The following is a 21,775-nucleotide window of genomic DNA, read 5'->3' on the forward strand; positions in this document are numbered from 1 at the left end:
CCCCACTAGTCACTTGAAAGGAGAGGAGAGCTGTTGCTGATTTACAGTTAGAGGAATGGTTCTGGTCATGGTCATGTCAGAGCTATGACACTGCATTGGCATTTTGTTTTGAACAATGTAGATTAATCTCAGATGCTTCCATCTTTACATGTGAGACAAAAATAAATTGGTTCTCTTAGTAACAATGGCTGCCGGACGGAAAACTGGCAACAAGTCAATTGCGTTCAGATGGGTATGGTCTCCCCATGGTCTCCATGAAATTAACTCTGATACATTAACATTCCATTGATTCCATACATTAGGGTTAAACACAGGGGGAAGGAAGGGAACCACAACAGACTGCATGTATTACCTGATTGTACTACAACTAATGATGATGGATGTGATCGGGCTGATAACCTGTCAGGGTCGCTACATCCAACCTGGACTCAGGGGTAGACGTAAAATAGTATACGTAAATCTGAGACACTCACATGACTATGATATGTTATGTTTGGTATGGTATGGTATGTATTAATTTGTGCATGTCCATCATGCAATTCTTACAATATGTTATGAATTTGCAGTATGTATGATATGTTGGGAATTCCCATTCGCTGTGGCTAAGGTTAGCTAGGTAGCTTAAGCTAATGTTCGCTAGGTGCAGAGCTGCCAGAAAGGCGAGACGGCATTTCCCCCGTACTTTTCAATCTGGTGTGGGGCCGCTAATTTGTTTTCCAGGTCAACTTTTACATGCTCTGTTGCAGTCTACCATTGAAGACCCAGAAAAGTCACGCTATTTGTATTTGAGCAATGTGAGTGGTTGTTCATTCAAGCACCACTACGCTCCCACGAGTCACAACTTTCGAGCACTCGAGCAATACAGAAGTTGATTGCTACATTCGCACAACACACGCTAGCTGTTCTGAGCAAAGCTAATTGCCCATCAATCTATTCATTTGGGCATGTTTATTTTAGGGGAAAGTGATTTACAAGTAAACTTTTCAACAGTGAACATACTAGCAATCTGCTGGCTACTGTTGATAGTGTGCAAAAAGAAAGCTACAAAAATACACTTTAGCTAGTCTACTGTAGCCATGACGATCTCTCTTTTGGAACGCAGTTGTCTTAAAGGGGCAGTGTCTTATTTTGTCCCACCCAAAAATGAACGCAATTAATACAATGCAATTCTAAAGAATAGAGTAATGACTCACATTGCTAAATTATATTACACAGCTTATAATACATATCATAACAACCAAATGTAGCCTTTTAATATCTGAATATAGAGAGAAAGCATGCCAATCTATAAGCCCTGCATGATCCCATATGCATTTCAAAACTACACCATGTCCGGACCAGTTGAAAATATTTTCACCCAGGAGATTTTTGGCCAACTGGCCCGGGTTGGACCAGTGAGGAAAACAAGTTACCATTGGACCCTGTCATACAGTAGCGTACGAACCAGAGCTTTACCTGACCAGGTCATGAGAAAAAGAGACACTTTCATTTTTCCACACCACTTTTGAACCTGTGGTGCCACCTCTGGAGCTAGGGTTAAGGTCAGAGGAAGGGTTAGCTAACATGCTATGTAGTTGCAAAGTAACACGTTTCCCGTGATAAGATTCGAACACGCAACCTTCGAGTTGCTAGACGTTCACGTTATACGTCCATCCACCCTCCTTTCATTTTAGTCTTAAGTAACGTTCTGTCTTATGTGACCACACCAAACGTTAATATGTTATGTCGTACATACATGGATACATACACATAAATAAGATGGCACTTAAGAGGATGGCTGACATCAAGAGGTGGCAGCATCATGTTGTGGGGGTGCTTTGCTGCAGGAGGGACTGGTGCACTTCACAAAATAGATGGCATCATGTGGAAGGAAAATTATGTGGATATATTGAAGTAACATCTCAAGACATCAGTAAGGAAGTTAAATCTTGGTTGCAAATGGGTCTTCCAAATGAACGATAACCCCAAGCATACTTCCAAAGTTGTGGCAAAATGGCTTAAGGACAACAAAGTCAAACAGGGAATTTTTACTCGGATTAAATGTCAGGAATTGTGAAAAACTGAGTTAGAATGTATTTATCTAAGGTGTATGTAAACTTCCGACTTCAACTGTAGCTATTAAAAAACTATATATATATTCAAAAATATATAATTTCCATAATTAACAATTAATATAAGGTAATGTCGGCAGTTCATGCAAAGGATTATTACCTATAACAGGATTACCATTGCATTACATTACATTTTTGTCAAGCAATAATTATAATTTTAGCAAACAATTATTGTGATTCATCCCACACACACACACACACACACACACACACACCTTTCCCCCTACAAACAACCATAAGCTCAGACCCTCAATGGTTGTTCCATCCCAACTCCAGAAAGGACCTAAATTAACAAATTTATATACAGTTGTTTGAGAAGGCATGCAAGATTGAGCAAAATTGACAAAAATGGGGAGATTTGATAAACCATTGTCAAGTCCTAGGTGATGGAGATCAGATCCACCCCCGTTCCCCTGAAACACACACACACGCTGGTCCCCCCCGTTGTGACCTTTTTCCCAAGCATCTCTGTGCAGTTGTAACAGTATAACTTTATACCGTTTTAGATTAACTAACTTCTTAGTAATGACTCGGGACGTCGGGTTTGATACGAAAGCTTATTTTAGTAAGAATACTTGTTTACGTTACATTTAACAACAATTGTTTTGGTACAGAGCAATGCAGGTAAGATGCTGTTGGAAAGTCAGCCACAATCATCCGCACCTGCACATAATTGGCGCGTTATCACTCATTCCTCTCGCAAGGCATTCTGGGACTTGCAGTCAAAAAGCGTAATTCAACACAACCCAATACAATTACATATGCAAATAAATCTAAAGAAATATCTTTAGATACAGCTCAAAGAATAAACTTAAACATTAACTCTGTAACACATTAAAGTTACAACATCCTCCCCCCCCGATGAACAATTGTGTTCATCTAGATCTCTAGGCAGTATATCAACTGAATAGGTCTCCTCAACAAAGTCCCTGAAGCAGTACGAACTGAACATGATCTAACTAAGCCATCTCGGCCTGGAAACAGTTCCTCAATCTTTCCTAGTTTCCAGGTTTGTCTGGGTGTGTTATCTTCTCCAAGGAGTACAACGTCACCCGCTTTCAGTGGGGTGGGCTGTGGTGTGTCACAGCGGTGTGCTGACTTCAGATCCAGCAAGTAGTCCCTTCGCCAACTGTTCCAGAAACTGGTCACAAGTCTCTGCCTGTACTTCCATCTGCGTGTCATTTCCCGCTTGTTTAACGTTGGGTGCTGAGTGTCAGCTGGAAATGGCTTTGGAGGCAAAGAGGTTAGTCTTTTACCCACCAGGAAGTGTGCTGGGGTCAGGGGTTGTGGTTCATCCACCTCATTGTGCACGAAGGTCAGAGGCCTAGAATTTAGGATAGCTTCAACCTCTGTCAGGACTGTGCATATCTCTTCAAAATTAAGTGAAGCTCTCCCAAGAACCTTTCGCAGGCATGTTTTTACTGACCTGACGAGTCTTTCCCAGAATCCGCCCCACCAGGCTGCTCGCTCTGCGATGAACCTCCAGGTGATGCCCCTTTCTGAGAAGAACGCCAAGAGTTGGGGCTCTTCGATTGCCTTCCACAGCTCTTTCAAGTCCTGATCAGCTCTCTTGAACGTTTTTGCATTGTCTGAGTAGATTACATTACATAATCCTCTCCTTGAGATGAATCTTTTTAGAGCTAACAAGAATGTCTCTGTTGACTGATCTGAGACCAGTTCCAAATGCACTGCTCTGGTTACAGCACAAGTGAACAGTGCAATGTATGACTTCTTCACAGAACCATTTTCTTTCACATAGAGCGGTCCTGCAAAATCCACACCTGTGACTTCGAATGGTGGGGATTCAGTTATTCTGTCTTTTGGTAAAGGCGCAGTGACCTGCTGTCCGGCCCTTGCCTTGAATCTCTTGCACACTATACATCTTGCCACTGTGCTCTTGACTAGCTGCCTAGCACTCAAGATCCAGTATCGCTCTCTGATTTGTACTAGAGTGTCTCTTACTCCAGAATGCATCACCTTCTCATGTTGGTACTGTATCAGCATTTCTGAGTATCTGGACTTATTGGGCAGAATCCATGGGTGCTGCTCTCTGAATGTGAAGTTGGACTGTTGCAGTCTTCCTCCTACACTGAGTAGTTCGTGTTCGTCCAGGAAAGGTTTCAGTTCTCTGATTTTACAGTCATTGTTTAGGCTTTTTCCTGCCTTCAGTAGTTTGATCTCCTGTCCGAAACTCTGTTGTTGTGTTACCTTAATCCAGTACTTTTCTGCATCGAACAGTTCGTCAGCAGTCAGTTCACCTTGCATCTTTATGGTTGTACGAGCATTGGCTATGAATCTCTTTATCCAGGCGGTGACTCTGAACACTCTTTTCAGTTTGCTGTACCTTTCAAGCTCCAACACAGGTTCAGTGCTGTCTGTGCTGTTTGCTGCGAGTTGTACAGTAGCCTGGCAACTGGACTTGAGTTCTATATTCACCTCATCCGGAACCTTGTTATCATCAGTCTCTTCGGACTGATTGGGTGATGTCAGAATTCTGGGTCCATTCCACCATAGCTCGCTCTGTGTCAAGTTTCTAACAGTTTGTCCTCTTGTAGGGAGGTCAGCTGGATTCGTTTTCCCTTCAATATGTGACCATGACTCTGGATTGGTCAAGGACTGGATCTCCGTCACTCTGTTCGCAACAAACTGTTTCCATTTCTGAGCTGAGCTGCAAATCCAATGCAGCACGATCATCGAGTCTGTCCACATGTTAATCTGTTTTTCTTCCATTTTCAGTGTGGTCATCAAGTTGTTTGCTAGTCTCGCTCCAATCACAGCTCCCATGAGCTCCAGGCGTGGCAGCGTCATTTTCTTAAGTGGGGCTACCCTGGACTTGGATGCGACTAGACTTGTTGTTTCCCTGTCTTGTGACTCACCTTGCAAGTAAGCTACTGCACTGTAAGCCCTTTCACTTGCATCACAGAACACGTGTAGTTTCAGGGTGTGGTTATTCTGTGGCCGCATGTCTGTTCTGTACCACCTTGGTATGGTGAGCTGGTGTAACTGGGGTAGTTCTGAACACCACTGTTGCCATTCTCGTGTCAGATCAGGTGGTAATTCTTCGTCCCAGCTGAGTCCCCTCTCCCACATTTCCTGGAACATGCACTTGATCCTGATGGTGAAGGGAGTTAAGAAACCAAGAGGGTCGAAGATACGTGCAGACGACTGCAGAACACTTCTCTTTGTGTTTTCCTTTTGCCTTAGAATGCTCAGTAACGGCCTGAGGTCAAACACAAAGTCATCCGTTTCCGGCCTCCATACTAAACCTAAAACCTTCAGCGCTAATCCTTGTGTTTCTAGCGTCAATGGGTGGTCAGTTGTCGTACTCTCCTCCCATTTTGTTTTCAATTCAGGAGAATTTGTCATCCACTTGCAGAGGTCCATGCCTGCATTCGACAGCCTTCGCTTTGCAGTTGTTGTCACAAGGTAAGCCTCTTCAACATTGCGTGAACTTGCAATGAAGTCATCTACGTAGAGTGACTCTCTCAGTATCTCTACAACTTCTGGTTGTTCTGTTTCATATTGTTTCAGGTGCTTCCTGATTGTAGCTGCCAGCAAAAATGGACTTGGGGAAGCTCCAAATACCACTCTTTTCATCCTCAGCACACGCAGCTCCTCTTCATTTTCTCCTCTTGGTGGGCCAGTGAGCCATAGAAATCTCACGGCGTCTCTGTCTCTCTCTGCTAGGGATATCTGCAGGAAAGCTTTCTTGATGTCTGCCATGAATGCGATCTCATGTAGTCTGAACTTTATCAGAACGCTGAGCAGATCCGGATTCAGGTTCGGTCCTGTGAGTAGACAGTCATTGAGAGATGGACAGCCATCTTCATGGGACGAGGCATCAAACACCACTCTCAGTTTTGTTGTCACCTTATCTTCTCGGAGTACTGCATGGTGAGGTAAGTAGTATTTTACGTTGTCTGCACTTGATGCGTTGTCCTTGGGCACGTCCTCTGCCATATCTTGTTGTAAGTAGTCTTCTACTACTTCATTGTATCTGCTGTACAACGTCACATCCTTCTTCAGCCTTTTCTTCAGACATTCAAACCGTTTCTTGGCGATTCTATAGTTGTCTTGGAGTTCTGGCATTTCTCGTTTCCATGGCAACTCCACATGGTATCGCCCATCTTTGAAGGTGGTTGTTTCCTCAAACCTTTGTAGAGCCTCGGTTTCCTCTGAGTTCTGTGTTTTCTCGCTTAGAATACCCAGAGACTCAAGCTCCCAGAATGCATGCAATTGCTTGGAGACTAGTGTGTCTTCATCAAGTGGGATGAACATGCAAGTTGCCTCGGCGACACTTGACATGGACACGGGTCCCTGCACCGACCATCCAAAGGTGCTCTCTAAAGCAACTAGCGTCTCCGTCAGTCGCTCCACTCTGCCTGATACTATCTGCCAGTAGTAGTCTGCTCCTATCAGGACAGAGAGTTCAGGATCATTGTCATCTCCTGGAAAGTCTGCGAGCTGCAGTCCCCTTTTACTGAGCTCATACTGAATCCGTTCACCAGGAACCTTCATCACAGCTGTGCACACTTGTGGGGTTTCAATTGCCTCTATCTCTATTCTCTGCTGTTTGTCCCAGACATTCTCCAAGATGACTTTCACTGTGTTGCGTTGGGATGTTGCTGGGGCAGAGGAGCCAAACGTGTGAAGAGTGAGTGCCTCTTGTCTGATTACTGGTAGCTTCAAGCCCTTCACAAGGTTTTCATGTATGAAGCTTCTCTGACTGCCTCCATCTAGTAAGCAACGAGCTATCTTCCTGCCCGATGGGCCTTCTACCCATGCCTTTGCCGTTTGTAGCAACACAGTGTTCTGTCCATCTGGTTTCATCTTCACTGAATGGGGAATAACTGAGGAAACAACAGCATCTACAGAAACAGTAGGGGGTTGCACCTCCCTCCTCTTACTGGTACAAACCGCAATGTGATGTCTGCTTCCACATGTTGCACATGACACATCTTTGACTTTACAGAATTTTGCTATGTGTCTCTGTCCTAAACATACAAAGCATCTTCCCATGTTCTTTAGTTTCTCTTTGCGTGTAGCAATATTGTAGTCAGTGCAGTTTTCTGATTTGTGGTCTGCACTGTCACAAAATAGACACGTTTGTTGTTCCTTCTGGCTGGTTGTATGCAGTGCTGCAGCAGAGGGCATGTTGGGTATTTTTGTTTTCATTTCATTGGAGAAGCATGACTTGTTCCATGGTTTGCTCTCTTTCTGTTGGTTGTATGATCTTGTCATTTGTAGCGCTCTCTCCCTGCTCTGAACCTCTTTCTGTAGGAAACTGATAATCTCAGACACTTTCCATTCATCATCTACTCCCCTCTGACGACTATAGTCAAGAGCTATGTCCTCTGGAATCATCTGCAGTAAGATTGGGAATAGTAGGCTTCCATAGGTTTCTGACATTACACCCAGTGATTCCAGGCTCCTAATCTGAATTTCACATTCATCATATAGCTGCCTCAATGCATTTAGATCAGAGGATTTCTTCACAGGTGTGAGATTCAGCAGCTTTGACATATGAGCACTAATCACAAGATCTTTCCTTCCAAATCTGCTCTTGAGTAGAGTGATTGCATTATCATAGTTACTGTCTGTTAACATCAGTCCTGCTACTGCCTTTGCAGCTGGTCCAGTGAGATATGTTTTCAGATAGGTAAACTTCTCTTTTTTACACAGGGAATCATTGTTGTGAATAGCAGTCTCATATTGGCTCCAAAACTCCTGCCACATACTGACATCTCCATAGAATTTCTCAATAATCAACTTCGGTAGCCTTACTGATTGTCTCTGTGATATGTTTGAGTTAGCGTCACTCACCCGGGCTGGTAGTGGATTGACGTCCTGTTTCTTCGTTATCACTCTTTGTGCACGGCTCTTCAGCATGATAATGCGTTCTTTGTAATCCTCCGTGCATGCAATCTCTGCCTCCAATCCGTCCAATGGCGTTAACTGTTCAATTCCACGATCGAGCTCAAACAAACTGTCCTCCTTAGCGGATAGCAATTCCAACAATGTACTCAAGTGATCGGTATCCGGATTTGACTGGGATATTTCCACGTCAATCTGATTCAAAATCCGCGTTGTTGCGCCTCGAATGGTAACCCGCTTTCGTCTCATTCTTTCTGCTTCATGCCGACGTTCCTCCTCAGCCATTTCAGCCACTTCTTCGTCGCAGCTCATATCCCGGGTTTCTCCGACACCTTCTGCTGCACCGCATGCATGGCAGCTGACTTGGCCTCTTCAATGGACTCGTATTTGTCAGTGAGCTGGGCCCGCGTCACTCTGTGTTCTGTGTGCTCCTGGTCCAAACGCTGCTGCAGAGTCTTCAGCTTGTAGTTCAGGTCAATCTCCAGGTTGTTCTTCTCCTTTTCCAGGTTGTTTCTCCTCTCCTGGGCCTGCTTGCGTTCCGCCTCCACTTTGGACAGGCCGAGTTTCAAGTTCTTATTGTCCTCCTGAAGACCAGCCGTCCGCACTTGCAGCTCGTGGATCTCCTCTGATCCCTGGCTGTAGCACCTCCTTTCAGAGTCCAGCATGCTCTGTAGCTGCAGCAGCGTTTGGACCAGGAGCACACAGAACACAGAGTGACGCGGGCCCAGCTCACTGACAAATACGATTCCTGGTTTTCACCCAGGTGGCCTGGGTTCAACTCCCGGGTTTCGGCACCAACTTTTAGATTAACTAACTTCTTAGTAATGACTCGGGACGTCGGGTTTGATACGAAAGCTTATTTTAGTAAGAATACTTGTTTACGTTACATTTAACAACAATTGTTTTGGTACAGAGCAATGCAGGTAAGATGCTGTTGGAAAGTCAGCCACAATCATCCGCACCTGCACATAATTGGCGCGTTATCACTCATTCCTCTCGCAAGGCATTCTGGGACTTGCAGTCAAAAAGCGTAATTCAACACAACCCAATACAATTACATATGCAAATAAATCTAAAGAAATATCTTTAGATACAGCTCAAAGAATAAACTTAAACATTAACTCTGTAACACATTAAAGTTACAACATACCGTCCCCTCGCCCATACCCGGGCGCGAACCAGGGACCCTCTGCACACTGAGACAACTGACACCCACGAAGCACCCATCGCTCCACAAAAGCCGCGGCCCTTGCAGAGCAAGGGGAACCACTACTTCAAGGTCTCAGAGCAAGTGATGTCACCGATTGAAACGCTATTTGGCGCGCACCACCGCTAACTAAGCTAGCTGTTTCACATCCGTTACACAGTCAGACCTTTTGATTATTTAGTGTCACCAAGGTCACAATAATTTGTCCCCCTCTCTGATTGTCCAGGTGTGCCCCCTCCTCATGGGTTACTGCAGCCAGTGTTAACAGCGATGCCACTACCTGGGTGGGGGGCACCCCACCGGAATCCCCACTATATTTGCATATAATACCTTGTATATTATGCTCTCCTATCAATCAAATTTCAATCAAATGTATTTTATAAAGCCCTTCTTACATCAGCTGATATCTCAAAGTGCTGTACAGAAACCCGTTTGGCTATGTTTTTATCCCCAACCATGTGGACTGAGTGCTTTTGTGTTCCAATTCGTTATATTTGTAGATGTGTTATTAAACTAATCCTTTATACTAATGCCATCAGATCCATTTATAAAATACTATAAATGGAAAGTTAAATTATTATGTTACAACATTCCCAGATCTGCATGTTCTGTCTTGAATGATACCAGAAAATACAAAACCTGGTCTCAGATCTGTATGTTCTGTCTTGAATGATACCAGAAAGTACAAAGCCTGGTCTCAGATCTGTATGTTCTGTCTAAGTGTATATAAAGTGTATCGGTATAGAGAGTAAATCAAATCAAATTGTATTGGTCACATACATATGTTTAGCAGATGTTTTTGCGGGTGTAGCTAAATGCTTGTGTTCCTAGCTCCAACAGTAATATCTAGCTAAATGTTTGTGTTCCTAGCTCCAACAGTGCAGTAATATCTAGCTAAATGCTTGTGTTCCTAGCTCCAACAGTACAGTAGTATCTAACTAAATGCTTGTGTTCCTAGCTCCAACAGTGCAGTAATATCTAACTAAATGCTTGTGTTCCTAGCTCCAACAGTGCAGTAATATCTAACTAAATGCTTGTGTTCCTAGCTCCAACAGTGCAGTAGTATCTAACTAAATGCTTGTGTTTCTAACTCCAACAGTGCAGTAATATCTAACTAAATGCTTGTGTTCCTAGCTCCAACAGTGCAGTAATATCTAACTAAATGCTTGTGTTCCTAGCTCCAACAGTGCAGTAATATCTAACTAAATGCTTGTGTTCCTAGCTCCAACAGTGCAGTAGTATCTAACTCAATGCTTGTGTTCCTAGCTTCAACAGTAATATCTAGCTATATGCTTGTGTTCCTAGCTCCAACAGTACAGTAATATCTAACTAAATGCTTGTGTTCCTAGCTCCAACAGTACAGTAATATCTAGCTATATGCTTGTGTTTCTAGCTCCAACAGTGCAGTAATATCTAGCTATATGCTTGTGTTTCTAGCTCCAACAGTGCAGTAATATCTAGCTATATGCTTGTGTTCCTAGCTCCAACAGTGCAGTAATATCTAGCTATATGCTTGTGTTTCTAGCTCCAACAGTACAGTAATATCTAGCTATATGCTTGTGTTCCTAGCTCCAACAGTGCAGTAGTATCTAACTAAATGCTTGTGTTCCTAGCTCCAACAGTGCAGTAGTATCTAACTATATGCTTGTGTTTCTAGCTCCAACAGTACAGTAATATCTAGCTATATGCTTGTGTTCCTAGCTCCAACAGTATTATATAGCTAAATGCTTGTGTTTCTAGCTCCAACAGTACAGTAATATCTAACTAAATGCTTGTGTTCCTAGCTCCAACAGTGCAGTAATATCTAGTTAAATGATTGTGTTCCTAGCTCCAACAGTACAGTAATATCTAGCTATATGCTTGTGTTCCTAGCTCCAACAGTATTATATAGCTAAATGCTTGTGTTCCTAGCTCCAACAGTGCAGTAGTATCTAAAAATTTAATCAGACACGTTGTTTGTATACGTCACATGATTCTTACACACCAGCATCAACACCACTGGTGATACAATGTGTCACTGATACCAATGTCCCCAATATCATGTAGAGGTCAATGTGTCACTGATACCAATGTCCCCAATATCATGTAGAGGTCAATGTGTCACTGACACCAATGTCCCCAATATCATGTAGAGGTCAATGTGTCACTGATACCAATGTCCCCAATATCATGTAGAGGTCAATGTGTTACTGATTCTAATGTCCCCAATATCATGGAGAGGTCAATGTGTTACTGATTCTAATGTCCCCAATATCATGTAGAGGTCAATGTGTTACTGATTCTAATGTCCCCAATATCATGGAGAGGTCAATGTGTTACTGATACTAATGTCCCCAATATCATGTAGAGGTCAATGTGTCACTGATACCAATGTCCCCAATATAATGTAGAGGTCAATGTGTCACTGATACCAATGTCCCCAATATCATGTAGAGGTCAATGTGTCACTGATACCAATGTCCCCAATATCATGTAGAGGTCAATGTGTCACTGATACCAATGTCCCCAATATCATGTAGAGGTCAATGTGTCACTGATACCAATGTCCCCAATATCATGTAGAGGTCAATGTGTCACACTGATACTAATGTCCCCAATATCATGTAGAGGTCAATGTGTCACTGATACCAATGTCCCCAATATCATGTAGAGGTCAATGTGTTACTGATTCTAATGTCCCCAATATCATGTAGAGGTCAATGTGTTACTGATACTAATGTCCCCAATATCATGTAGAGGTCAATGTGTTACTGATACCAATGTCCCCAATATCATGTAGAGGTCAATGTGTTACTGATTCTAATGTCCCCAATATCATGTAGAGGTCAATGTGTTACTGATACTAATGTCCCCAATGTCATGTAGAGGTCAATGTGTTACTGATACTAATGTCCCCAATATCATGTAGAGGTCAATGTGTCACTGACACCAATGTCCCCAATATCATGTAGAGGTCAATGTGTTACTAATACTAATGTCCCCAATATCATGTAGAGGTCAATGTGTCACACTGATACTAATGTCCCCAATATCATGTAGAGGTCAATGTGTTACTGATACTAATGTCCCCAATATCATGTAGAGGTCAATGTGTTACTGATACTAATGTCCCCAATATCATGTAGAGGTCAATGTGTTACTGATTCTAATGTCCCCAATATCATGGAGAGGTCAATGTGTTACTGATACTAATGTCCCCAATGTCATGTAGAGGTCAATGTGTCACACTGATACTAATGTCCCCAATATCATGTAGAGGTCAATGTGTTACTGATACTAATGTCCCCAATGTCATGTAGAGGTCAATGTGTCACACTGATACTAATGTCCCCAATATCATGTAGAGGTCAATGTGTTACTGATTCTAATGTCCCCAATATCATGGAGAGGTCAATGTGTTACTGATACTAATATCCCCAATGTCATGTAGAGGTCAATGTGTCACACTGATACTAATGTCCCCAATATCATGTAGAGGTCAATGTGTTACTGATTCTAATGTCCCCAATATCATGGAGAGGTCAATGTGTCACACTGATACTAATGTCCCCAATATCATGTAGAGGTCAATGTGTCACACTGATACTAATGTCCCCAATATCATGTAGAGGTCAATGTGTTACTGATTCTAATGTCCCCAATATCATGGAGAGGTCAATGTGTCACACTGATACTAATGTCCCCAATGTCATGTAGAGGTCAATGTGTCACACTGATACTAATGTCCCCAATATCATGTAGAGGTCAATGTGTTACTGATTCTAATGTCCCCAATATCATGGAGAGGTCAATGTGTCACACTGATACTAATGTCCCCAATATCATGTAGAGGTCAATGTGTTACTGATTCTAATGTCCCCAATATCATGGAGAGGTCAATGTGTTACTGATACTAATGTCCCCAATATCATGGAGAGGTCAATGTGTTACTGATACTAATGTCCCCAATATCATGGAGAGGTCAATGTGTTACTGATACTAATGTCTCCAATATCATGTAGAGGTCAATGTGTTACTGATACTAATGTCCCCAATATCATGGAGAGGTCAATGTGTTACTGATACTAATGTCCCCAATATCATGGAGAGGTCAATGTGTTACTGATACTAATGTCTCCAATATCATGTAGAGGTCAATGTGTTACTGATACTAATGTCTCCAATATCATGTAGAGGTCAATGTGTTACTGATACTAATGTCTCCAATATCATGGAGAGGTCAATGATGGGAAACTGTACACCTTTGTTTACTAATGATGTCATAGCCCAACCACTTTTTTTCACTTTGTCTTGTGTCTATTATCTCTGATACTTATCTCCTTTTGTAAATTGTGTGTCTCTGTCTGTCTGTCCCAGGTGATGCCCTAGACATAGCGGACCTGACCTTGGTGAACCCTGACCCCATGGTGACATCATCAGACTCCTCCCTCCATTGTGTCAGTAGTGACTGGACCTCCCGGCAGGACATTGTTACATCCAGCTCCAGCAGTACCCTGGGTAATGGGGATGGGACTTTCACACAAGATGAACACATTTCCGTTTGCAAATTCTAACATGTTCCGTTGGCATGTCAAATCACATGTTTCCAATTACAGTTGACATTTGTAGACTTTGTTATTGTTGTTGTTGTTTTTGTTTTTTACCATACACTTTCTTGTTACATTAAAATGTGTTATGGTGTAGTTATTGTATTTCCAACACATTTTGAACATGTACATTTCCGTTAGGTATGGGCCGTGACTTCCCCCTGACCCACCCCCAGAGCCTGCCTGTCAGCCCTGATACAGCCTACCACCATGCCTCCAAGATCGAATGGAAAACTCGCAGTGATATCTTTGGAGAATTCTACTGCAGGGCCAGAAAGAGTGACAAAAATCAGATATATACTTACAAGATGCTGAATGAAGGTAATAACGCATTGATATTGTGTTCTAGACTGTACAGTTCTGTATTTTCTATGGGCAAAAAAAAAATCTGTTATGTTTTGAGGTTTTTTGGTGGCTCCTAAATTAAACAAGTTTTAAATTAAACAAGTTCACCATTGACACGTTTTCTGCCGCATTCCATTTTGGCATGATAAACTGTTATTCCGACTCCCTAATGAAACGCAAAACAATGTCAAGCCTACAGACAGACAGCGGGGTTGATTTCTGGTACGTGGGCATCTTCTTCCTGTCAGACTGTTTGTTTGCCTGATGCCTTCCTTTCTGGACCCTAAGTCACACGGCGAAGTCACAGCAAAACTGTGCCACCATTAATCCCCCCCCTCTTTCTGTCTGTTTGGCTTTGATTGTTTTCAATTAGGGAGTTACAATAACATTATTTCTGTTCGTTGTTTATTTAATATTTGTGGACTACGTGACAAGAGATACACAACAATTACTTAAATCTAGTAGAAAACGAAGCATTATTGGAGAACTCTTCCAGACTGCTGTTTCCTGGTTTCTGCTGTGTTTCCTGGTTTCTGCTGTGTTTCCTGGTTTCTGCTGTGTTTCCTGGTTTCTGCTGTGTTTCCTGGTTTCTGCTGTCTGTTTCGTATTCTACCATTGTGTTTATATTTTCCCCTAGCTGCATTCCTGCCAGAGTCCCTGACCATCACAGTCAGCATAGGAGAAGATGTCAACATCTCTTTCACACGCAGGAAAGTGTTTGCAGAGGACGCAGTCATCTATAAGAATGGTAAACCTTTCAGTATGTAGCCTAACTAGTTATATCCTAACCTTACACCTAATAATACGTTTTAAGTGAGAATAGGCATTGAAGCCTATGTAACAGTGTAACTTTAGACCGGACCCTCTGCACACATCAACAACAGTCACCCACGAAGCATCGTTACCCATACCCAAGCCTCGGCCCTTGCAGAGCAAGGGGAACCACTACTTCAAGGTCTCAGAGCAAGTGACGTCACCGATTGAAACGCTATTTAGCGCGCACCACCGCTAACTAGCTAGCCGTTTCACATCTGTTACACCTAAAAATAAAGACGTTCACATGAGCACCACAATGCCTACTCCACCAAGGTTTTTCCATCACACAGCTTTGACCTGCTACTGTAGCTATGTTGGTATTGTACTTCAAACTATGTGTAGGCAGGTTGCTTAGGATTCAAAACCTTCTCAAACAGAAGGTGCTTCCACAGTAATGTAATTTGTACCGTATACAGGGTAAAGTATTGGTTTCTTCATACACTACAGTAAGATATTATACCGTTACGAAACCTTTTTGTGCTTTTAAAAAATTTTAATGAAAGAAAGCTTTGCTTTTATACTTACAAGAACCTCAGGAGAAGAAAATAAATAGTTTAATCAATTTTAGAATAAGGCTGTAACGTAATAAAATGTGGAAAAAAAATCTACGGGTCTGAATGCTTTCCGAATGCACTGTATATGCAATTCATAACTAGCTTACTATTTCTTAACAAAGCAATTTGATTTCTTGGCTATGGTTTGTGTTGTGGTCATGGTTGTTCTTAGTTGAAAAATGTAGCGCAGCTAATTGCAGTGTTTTTCCTTACCACAGCCTGGTCTGTGCAACACAAATGAACTTGAGCACCGTGTCAGTTTCCCAAAGTTTGGTGGTTTTAAATTTAACGTATCTAATGTTAACTAGTTTTGTTTTGCGTAAGAAAGTATGATGTATTGTGGTGCATGAACTGGCCATACACGGTAGCTAAAGTTATAGTTTTACGTCGGCTAACGTTACCCAGCTAGCTAGTTAATGTTAACTGGCCATACATGGTAGCTAAAGTTATAGTTTTACGTCGGCTAACGTTACCCAGCTAGCTAGTTAATGTTAACTGGCCATACATGGTAGCTAAAGTTATAGTTTTACGTCGGCTAACGTTACCCAGCTAGCTAGTTAATGTTAACTGGCCATCATAGCAGCCGATGATGTTTGCTTGACTATTTGTGCTCCGATTACAGATCAGCAGTTTACACATGATGACGTCAGCCTTATATGAAAAACCTTACATGGCAAAATATTTTTATTTTATTTAACTAGGCAAGTCAGTTAAGAACAAATTCTTATTTTCAATGACGGACTAGGAACAGTCGGTTGACTGCCTGTTCAGGGGCAGAACGACAGGCTGTACCTTGTCAGCTCGGGGGTTTGAACTCCGGTTACTAGTCCAACGCTCTAAACACTAGGCTACCCTGCCCCCCCCCCCCCCCCCCCCCCCCCCGATATAGCTAGCTAGCGTTCTTTGTTTGTTGGTTAGCTACCTAACCAACCATAGCTCTCATCTGACTGGCATAACTTTACGTTAGCTGACTAGTTAGCTAGCTACCTAACTCATGAAAATAAACACACATTTATTGCCTACCTACCTTTATTTTATAGCATTCAGCTGACTGGTGTTAGCTAGCGACAGAGGCTGGCTGCTGGGCTTTGTACAATCATGCTAACGTTGACGTTAGCTAATTAACTACCAGGCTAATCAAAATATCTGCTTGTGCTTATTTATTGATTAACCTCAGGTTGAATATCACCATATAGCTAGCAATATACAGTAGCCTAGGTTTGTTCCGTACACTTCTTCTGACTGGCAGTAGGGTGTAAGCAGATGTGTTGTTGCCAAGCAACCAACCCGGTGTTAGAACTCTGAGATACGTCTGAAAAGATGTTAGAAATGCTACAAAAAGGTAGCCCATCATTGTTTCTTATTAACGGACAAAAATTAGGATGTGGGGGCGATACATTTATAAATGTAATCAGAACTATTGGTTCTACAAACTTACGGAGTCTAAAAGAGAGCAAGTCTAATGGTCACATTATGGACTCTCTAGTGTCATTTTTATCCGACGCTTAGATATTGAGCTAGTTCTGGGAGAAGAAAAACATGTCTGACGAACCTAATGCTAACAGCCCTGATAAAAAAAATTGGTATGTGGTTCTCGGTAACGGACGGACGGCTGGCTCATGACGAGAGGCGTGGAGTGTGTTGTGTACCTCCAAGTTGATTTGTGAATTGTCATTGAGATTGGTGTCATATTGGTTTAGAAAAGATGGTTCGGAGATTTGAATTTAACACTAGATGGGATTAGGGTCACGTCTATAATCATTAAATCATCACTGCTACTATGAGAGGTTTGATAGGTACAACCCGCGGGTCAACAATATTCACATACAACCTACGGGTCAACAATATTCACATACAGCCTACGGGTCAACAATATTCACATACAACCTACGGGTCAACAATATTCACATACAACCTACGGGTCAACAATATTCACATAAAACCTACAGGTCAACAATATTCACATACAACCTACGGGTCAACAATATTCTCATACAACCTACGGGTCAACAATATTCACATACAGCCTACGGGTCAACAATATTCACATACAACCTACAGGTCAACAATATTCACATACAACCTACGGGTCAACAATATTCACATACAGCCTACGGGTCAACAATATTCACATACAACCTATGGGTCAACAATATTCACATACAGCCTACGGGTCAACAATATTCACATACAACCTACTGGTCAACAATATTCAACTCCTCATGTTAATACGGATCACCGGACTCCTCCTCAGTAAAACGTACGGTCTCTTCCAGGCTCCTTCATCCACTCAGTGCCTAAGAATGAGATCCCAGACATCCTGGTTTACCCCGTCCTCGGAGTGAAGTCCTCAGACGCAGGTCTCTACACAGCCAGGTCCATTGCTGGAGCCAAGTCCACATCAGCCATCACCAGGCTCATTGTCAGAAGTTAGTACTGCACAATACTACCCAATACTACTGTAAGTTCTACTTCTACCCAGTACTACTGTAGTACTACCCAATACTACCCAATACTACTGTAAGTTCTACTTCTAACCAATACTACTGTAGTACTACCCAATACTACTGCAGTACTACCCAATACTACTATAAATTCTACTTCTACACAATACTATTGTAGTACTACCCATTACTACCCAATACCACTGTATTACTACCCCAAACTACCCAATTATACTGTAAGTTCTACTTCTACCCAATACTACTGTAGTACTACTCAATACTACTGCAGTACTACCCAATACTACTATACATTCTACTTCTACACAATACTATTGTAGTACTTACTACCCATTACTACCCAATACTACTGTATTACTACCCCAAACTACCCAATTAAACTGTAAGTTCTACTTCTACCCAGTACTACTGTAGTACTACCCAATGTTGCTTATTCTACCAAAACAATCTGTTTTTGATATGTCAGTTCTTTGAGAAAACTTCATCTGATAACTACATTGGAAATTCAATTGACCATTTAGAATTGACTCAACCCAAGTAAAATGTATCCATTGCAGACCAAAACATTTCCCCCTTTAGCCTAGAGAATTGCTTCCTAACGAGTGTTTTATGATTAAATCCTAGAATGTATGCCTGGCCTGTGGGGTCCGAGCTGTGAACATACCTGTCCTCGGTGCTCCAACGGAGGGGTCTGTCATGACGAGACAGGAGAGTGTATCTGTCCACCCGGTTTCAAGGGACACACCTGTGAAACTGGTAAAAACAGCCCTTCCTCTATTAGGGTATCCCTGTATCTGTACTAGCTATACATGTAACTGTACCGGAGAGTTCTGCATGTGTGTCACTATGTTTTACCAGTTGGTAAAAAGCACATAATTTAATTGTATTTATTCTACTTATTTGACAGGGACAATTATTCAACGTTTCTGTAAATGCTCAAGGCAATTACAGTACATCTCTTATCTGTGAATGTACAGAGCTTATAGAAAGTATTACAGTACATCTCTTATCTGTGAATGTACAGAGCCTTCAGAAAGTATTACAGTACATCTCTTATCTGTGAATGTACAGAGCCTTCAGAAAGTATTACAGTACATCTCTTATCTGTGAATGTACAGAGCTTTCAGAAAGTATTACAGTACATCTCTTATCTGTGAATGTACAGAGCCTTTCAGAAAGTATTACAGTACATCTCTTATCTGTGAATGTACAGAGCCTTCAGAAAGTATTACAGTACATCTCTTATCTGTGAATGTACAGAGCTTTCAGAAAGTATTACAGTACATCTCTTATCTGTGAATGTACAGAGCCTTTCAGAAAGTATTACAGTACATCTCTTATCTGTGAATGTACAGAGCCTTCAGAAAGTATTACAGTACATCTCTTATCTGTGAATGTACAGAGCTTTCAGAAAGTATTCGGACCCCTTGACTCTTTCCACATTTTGTTGTGTTACAAGTGGGATTACATTGTATTTAAATTGTCATTTTTGGTCAACGATCTATACAAAATACTCTGTAATAAATTAATAATAAAACACTAATATATCTTGATTAGATAAGTATTCACCTCCCTGAGACAAAACATGTTAAATCACTAATCACTAGGCTTTCTGCCGCCTCTACACTCTAATCACTAGGCTTCCTGCCACCTCTACACTCTAAACACTAGGCTACCTGCCGTCTTGCACAGGGCGGGGTCGAGACCCAGGGTCTCGAGCTTGATGACGAGCTTGGAGGGTACTATGGTGTTGAATGCCGAGCTGTAGTCGATGAACAGCATTCTCACATAGGTATTCCTCTTGTCCAGATGGGTTAGGGCAGTGTGCAGTGTGGTTGAGATTGCATCGTCTGTGGACCTATTTGGGCGGTAAGCAAATTGGAGTGGGTCTAGGGTGTCAGGTAGGGTGGAGGTGATATGGTCCTTGACTAGTCTCTCAAAGCACTTCATGATGACGGAAGTGAGTGCTACGGGGCGGTAGTCGTTTAGCTCAGTTACCTTAGCTTTCTTGGGAACAGGAACAATGGTGGCCCTCTTGAAGCATGTGGGAACAGCAGACTGGTATAGGGATTGATTGAATATGTCCGTAAACACACCGGCCAGCTGGTCTGCGCATGCTCTGAGGGCGCGGCTGGGGATGCCGTCTGGGCCTGCAGCCTTGCGAGGGTTAACACGTTTAAATGTCTTACTCACCTCGGCTGCAGTGAAGGAGAGACCGCATGTTTTCGTTGCAGGCCGTGTCAGTGGCACTTTATTGTCCTCAAAGCGGGCAAAAAAGTTATTTAGTCTGCCTGGGAGCAAGACATCCTGGTCCGTGACTGGGCTGGATTTCTTCCTGTAGTCCGTGATTGACTGTAGACCCTGCCACATGCCTCTTGTGTCTGAGCCGTTGAATTGAGATTCTACTTTGTCTCTGTACTGACGCTTAGCTTGTTTGATAGCCTTGCGGAGGGAATAGTTACACTGTTTGTATTCGGTCATGTTACCAGACACCTTGCCCTGATTAAAAGCAGTGGTTCGCGCTTTCAGTTTCACCCGAATGCTGCCATCAATCCACGGTTTCTGGTTAGGGAATGTTTTAATCGTTGCTATGGGAACGACATCTTCAACGCACGTTCTAATGAACTCGCACACCGAATCAGCGTATTCGTCAATATTGTTATCTGACGCAATACGAAACATATCCCAGTCCACGTGATGGAAGCAGTCTTGGAGTGTGGAGTCAGCTTGGTCGGACCAGCGTTGGACAGACCTCAGCGTGGGAGCCTCTTGTTTTAGTTTCTGTCTGTAGGCAGGGATCAACAAAATGGAGTCGTGGTCAGCTTTTCCGAAAGGGGGGCGGGGCAGGGCCTTATATGCATCGCGGAAGTTAGAGTAACAATGATCCAAGGTCTTTCCATCTACACTCTAACCACTAGGCTACCTGCCACCTCTACACTCTAACCACTAGGCTACCTGCCACCTCTACACTCTAACCACTAGGCTACCTGCCACCTCTACACTCTAACCACTAGGCTACCTGCCACCTCTACACTCTAACCACTAGGCTACCTGCCTCCTCTACACTCTAACCACTAGGCTACCTGCCACCTCTACACTCTAACCACTAGGCTACCTGCCACCTCTACACTCTAACCACTAGGCTACCTGCCACCTCTACACTAACCACTAGGCTACCTGCCACCTCTACACTAACCACTAGGCTACCTGCCACCTCTACACTAACCACTAGGCTACCTGCCACCTCTACACTCTAACCACTAGGCTACCTGCCACCTCTACACTCTAACCACTAGGCTACCTGCCACCTCTACACTCTAACCACTAGGCTACCTGCCGCCTCTACACTCTAACCACTAGGCTACCTGCTGTCTCTACACTCTAACCACTAGGCTACCTGCCTCCTCTACACTAACCACTAGGCTACCTGACACCTCTACACTCTAACCACTAGGCTACCTGCCGCCTTTACACTCTAACCACTAGGCTACCTGCCGCCTCTACACTCTAACCACTAGGCTACCCTGCCGCCTCTACACTCTAACCACTAGGCTACCTGCCGCCAATACACTCTAACCACTAGGCTACCTGCCACCTCTACACTCTAAACACTAGGCTACCTGCCGCCTCTACACTCTAACCACTAGGCTACCTGCCACCTCTACACTAACCACTAGGCTACCTGCCACCTCTACACTCTAACCACTAGGCTACCTGCCACCTCTACACTCTAACCACTAGGCTACCTGCCACCTCTACACTCTAACCACTAGGCTACCTGCCACCTCTACACTAACCACTAGGCTACCTGCCGCCTCTA

General features: G+C 42.9%; 1 protein-coding gene across 5 annotated transcripts in view; it reads left to right on the forward strand.

The window, feature by feature from the left end:
- LOC139422659 (TEK tyrosine kinase, endothelial) overlaps window positions 1-21,775 on the forward strand; it is an 83,739-nt gene that overhangs the window by 17,124 nt on the left and 44,840 nt on the right. For all 5 annotated transcript variants that reach the window (XM_071173828.1, XM_071173831.1, XM_071173832.1 and 2 more), the window contains exons 2-6: window positions 13,549-13,689; window positions 13,920-14,099; window positions 14,761-14,871; window positions 17,770-17,922; window positions 18,580-18,711. In XM_071173828.1, the coding sequence (XP_071029929.1) occupies window positions 13,549-13,689; window positions 13,920-14,099; window positions 14,761-14,871; window positions 17,770-17,922; window positions 18,580-18,711 (717 nt within the window). The remainder of the gene's footprint in view (window positions 1-13,548; window positions 13,690-13,919; window positions 14,100-14,760; window positions 14,872-17,769; window positions 17,923-18,579; window positions 18,712-21,775) is intronic.

Source organism: Oncorhynchus clarkii, chromosome 12 (genome assembly GCF_045791955.1).
Source record: "Oncorhynchus clarkii lewisi isolate Uvic-CL-2024 chromosome 12, UVic_Ocla_1.0, whole genome shotgun sequence".
Taxonomy (NCBI): Eukaryota; Metazoa; Chordata; class Actinopteri; order Salmoniformes; family Salmonidae; genus Oncorhynchus; species Oncorhynchus clarkii.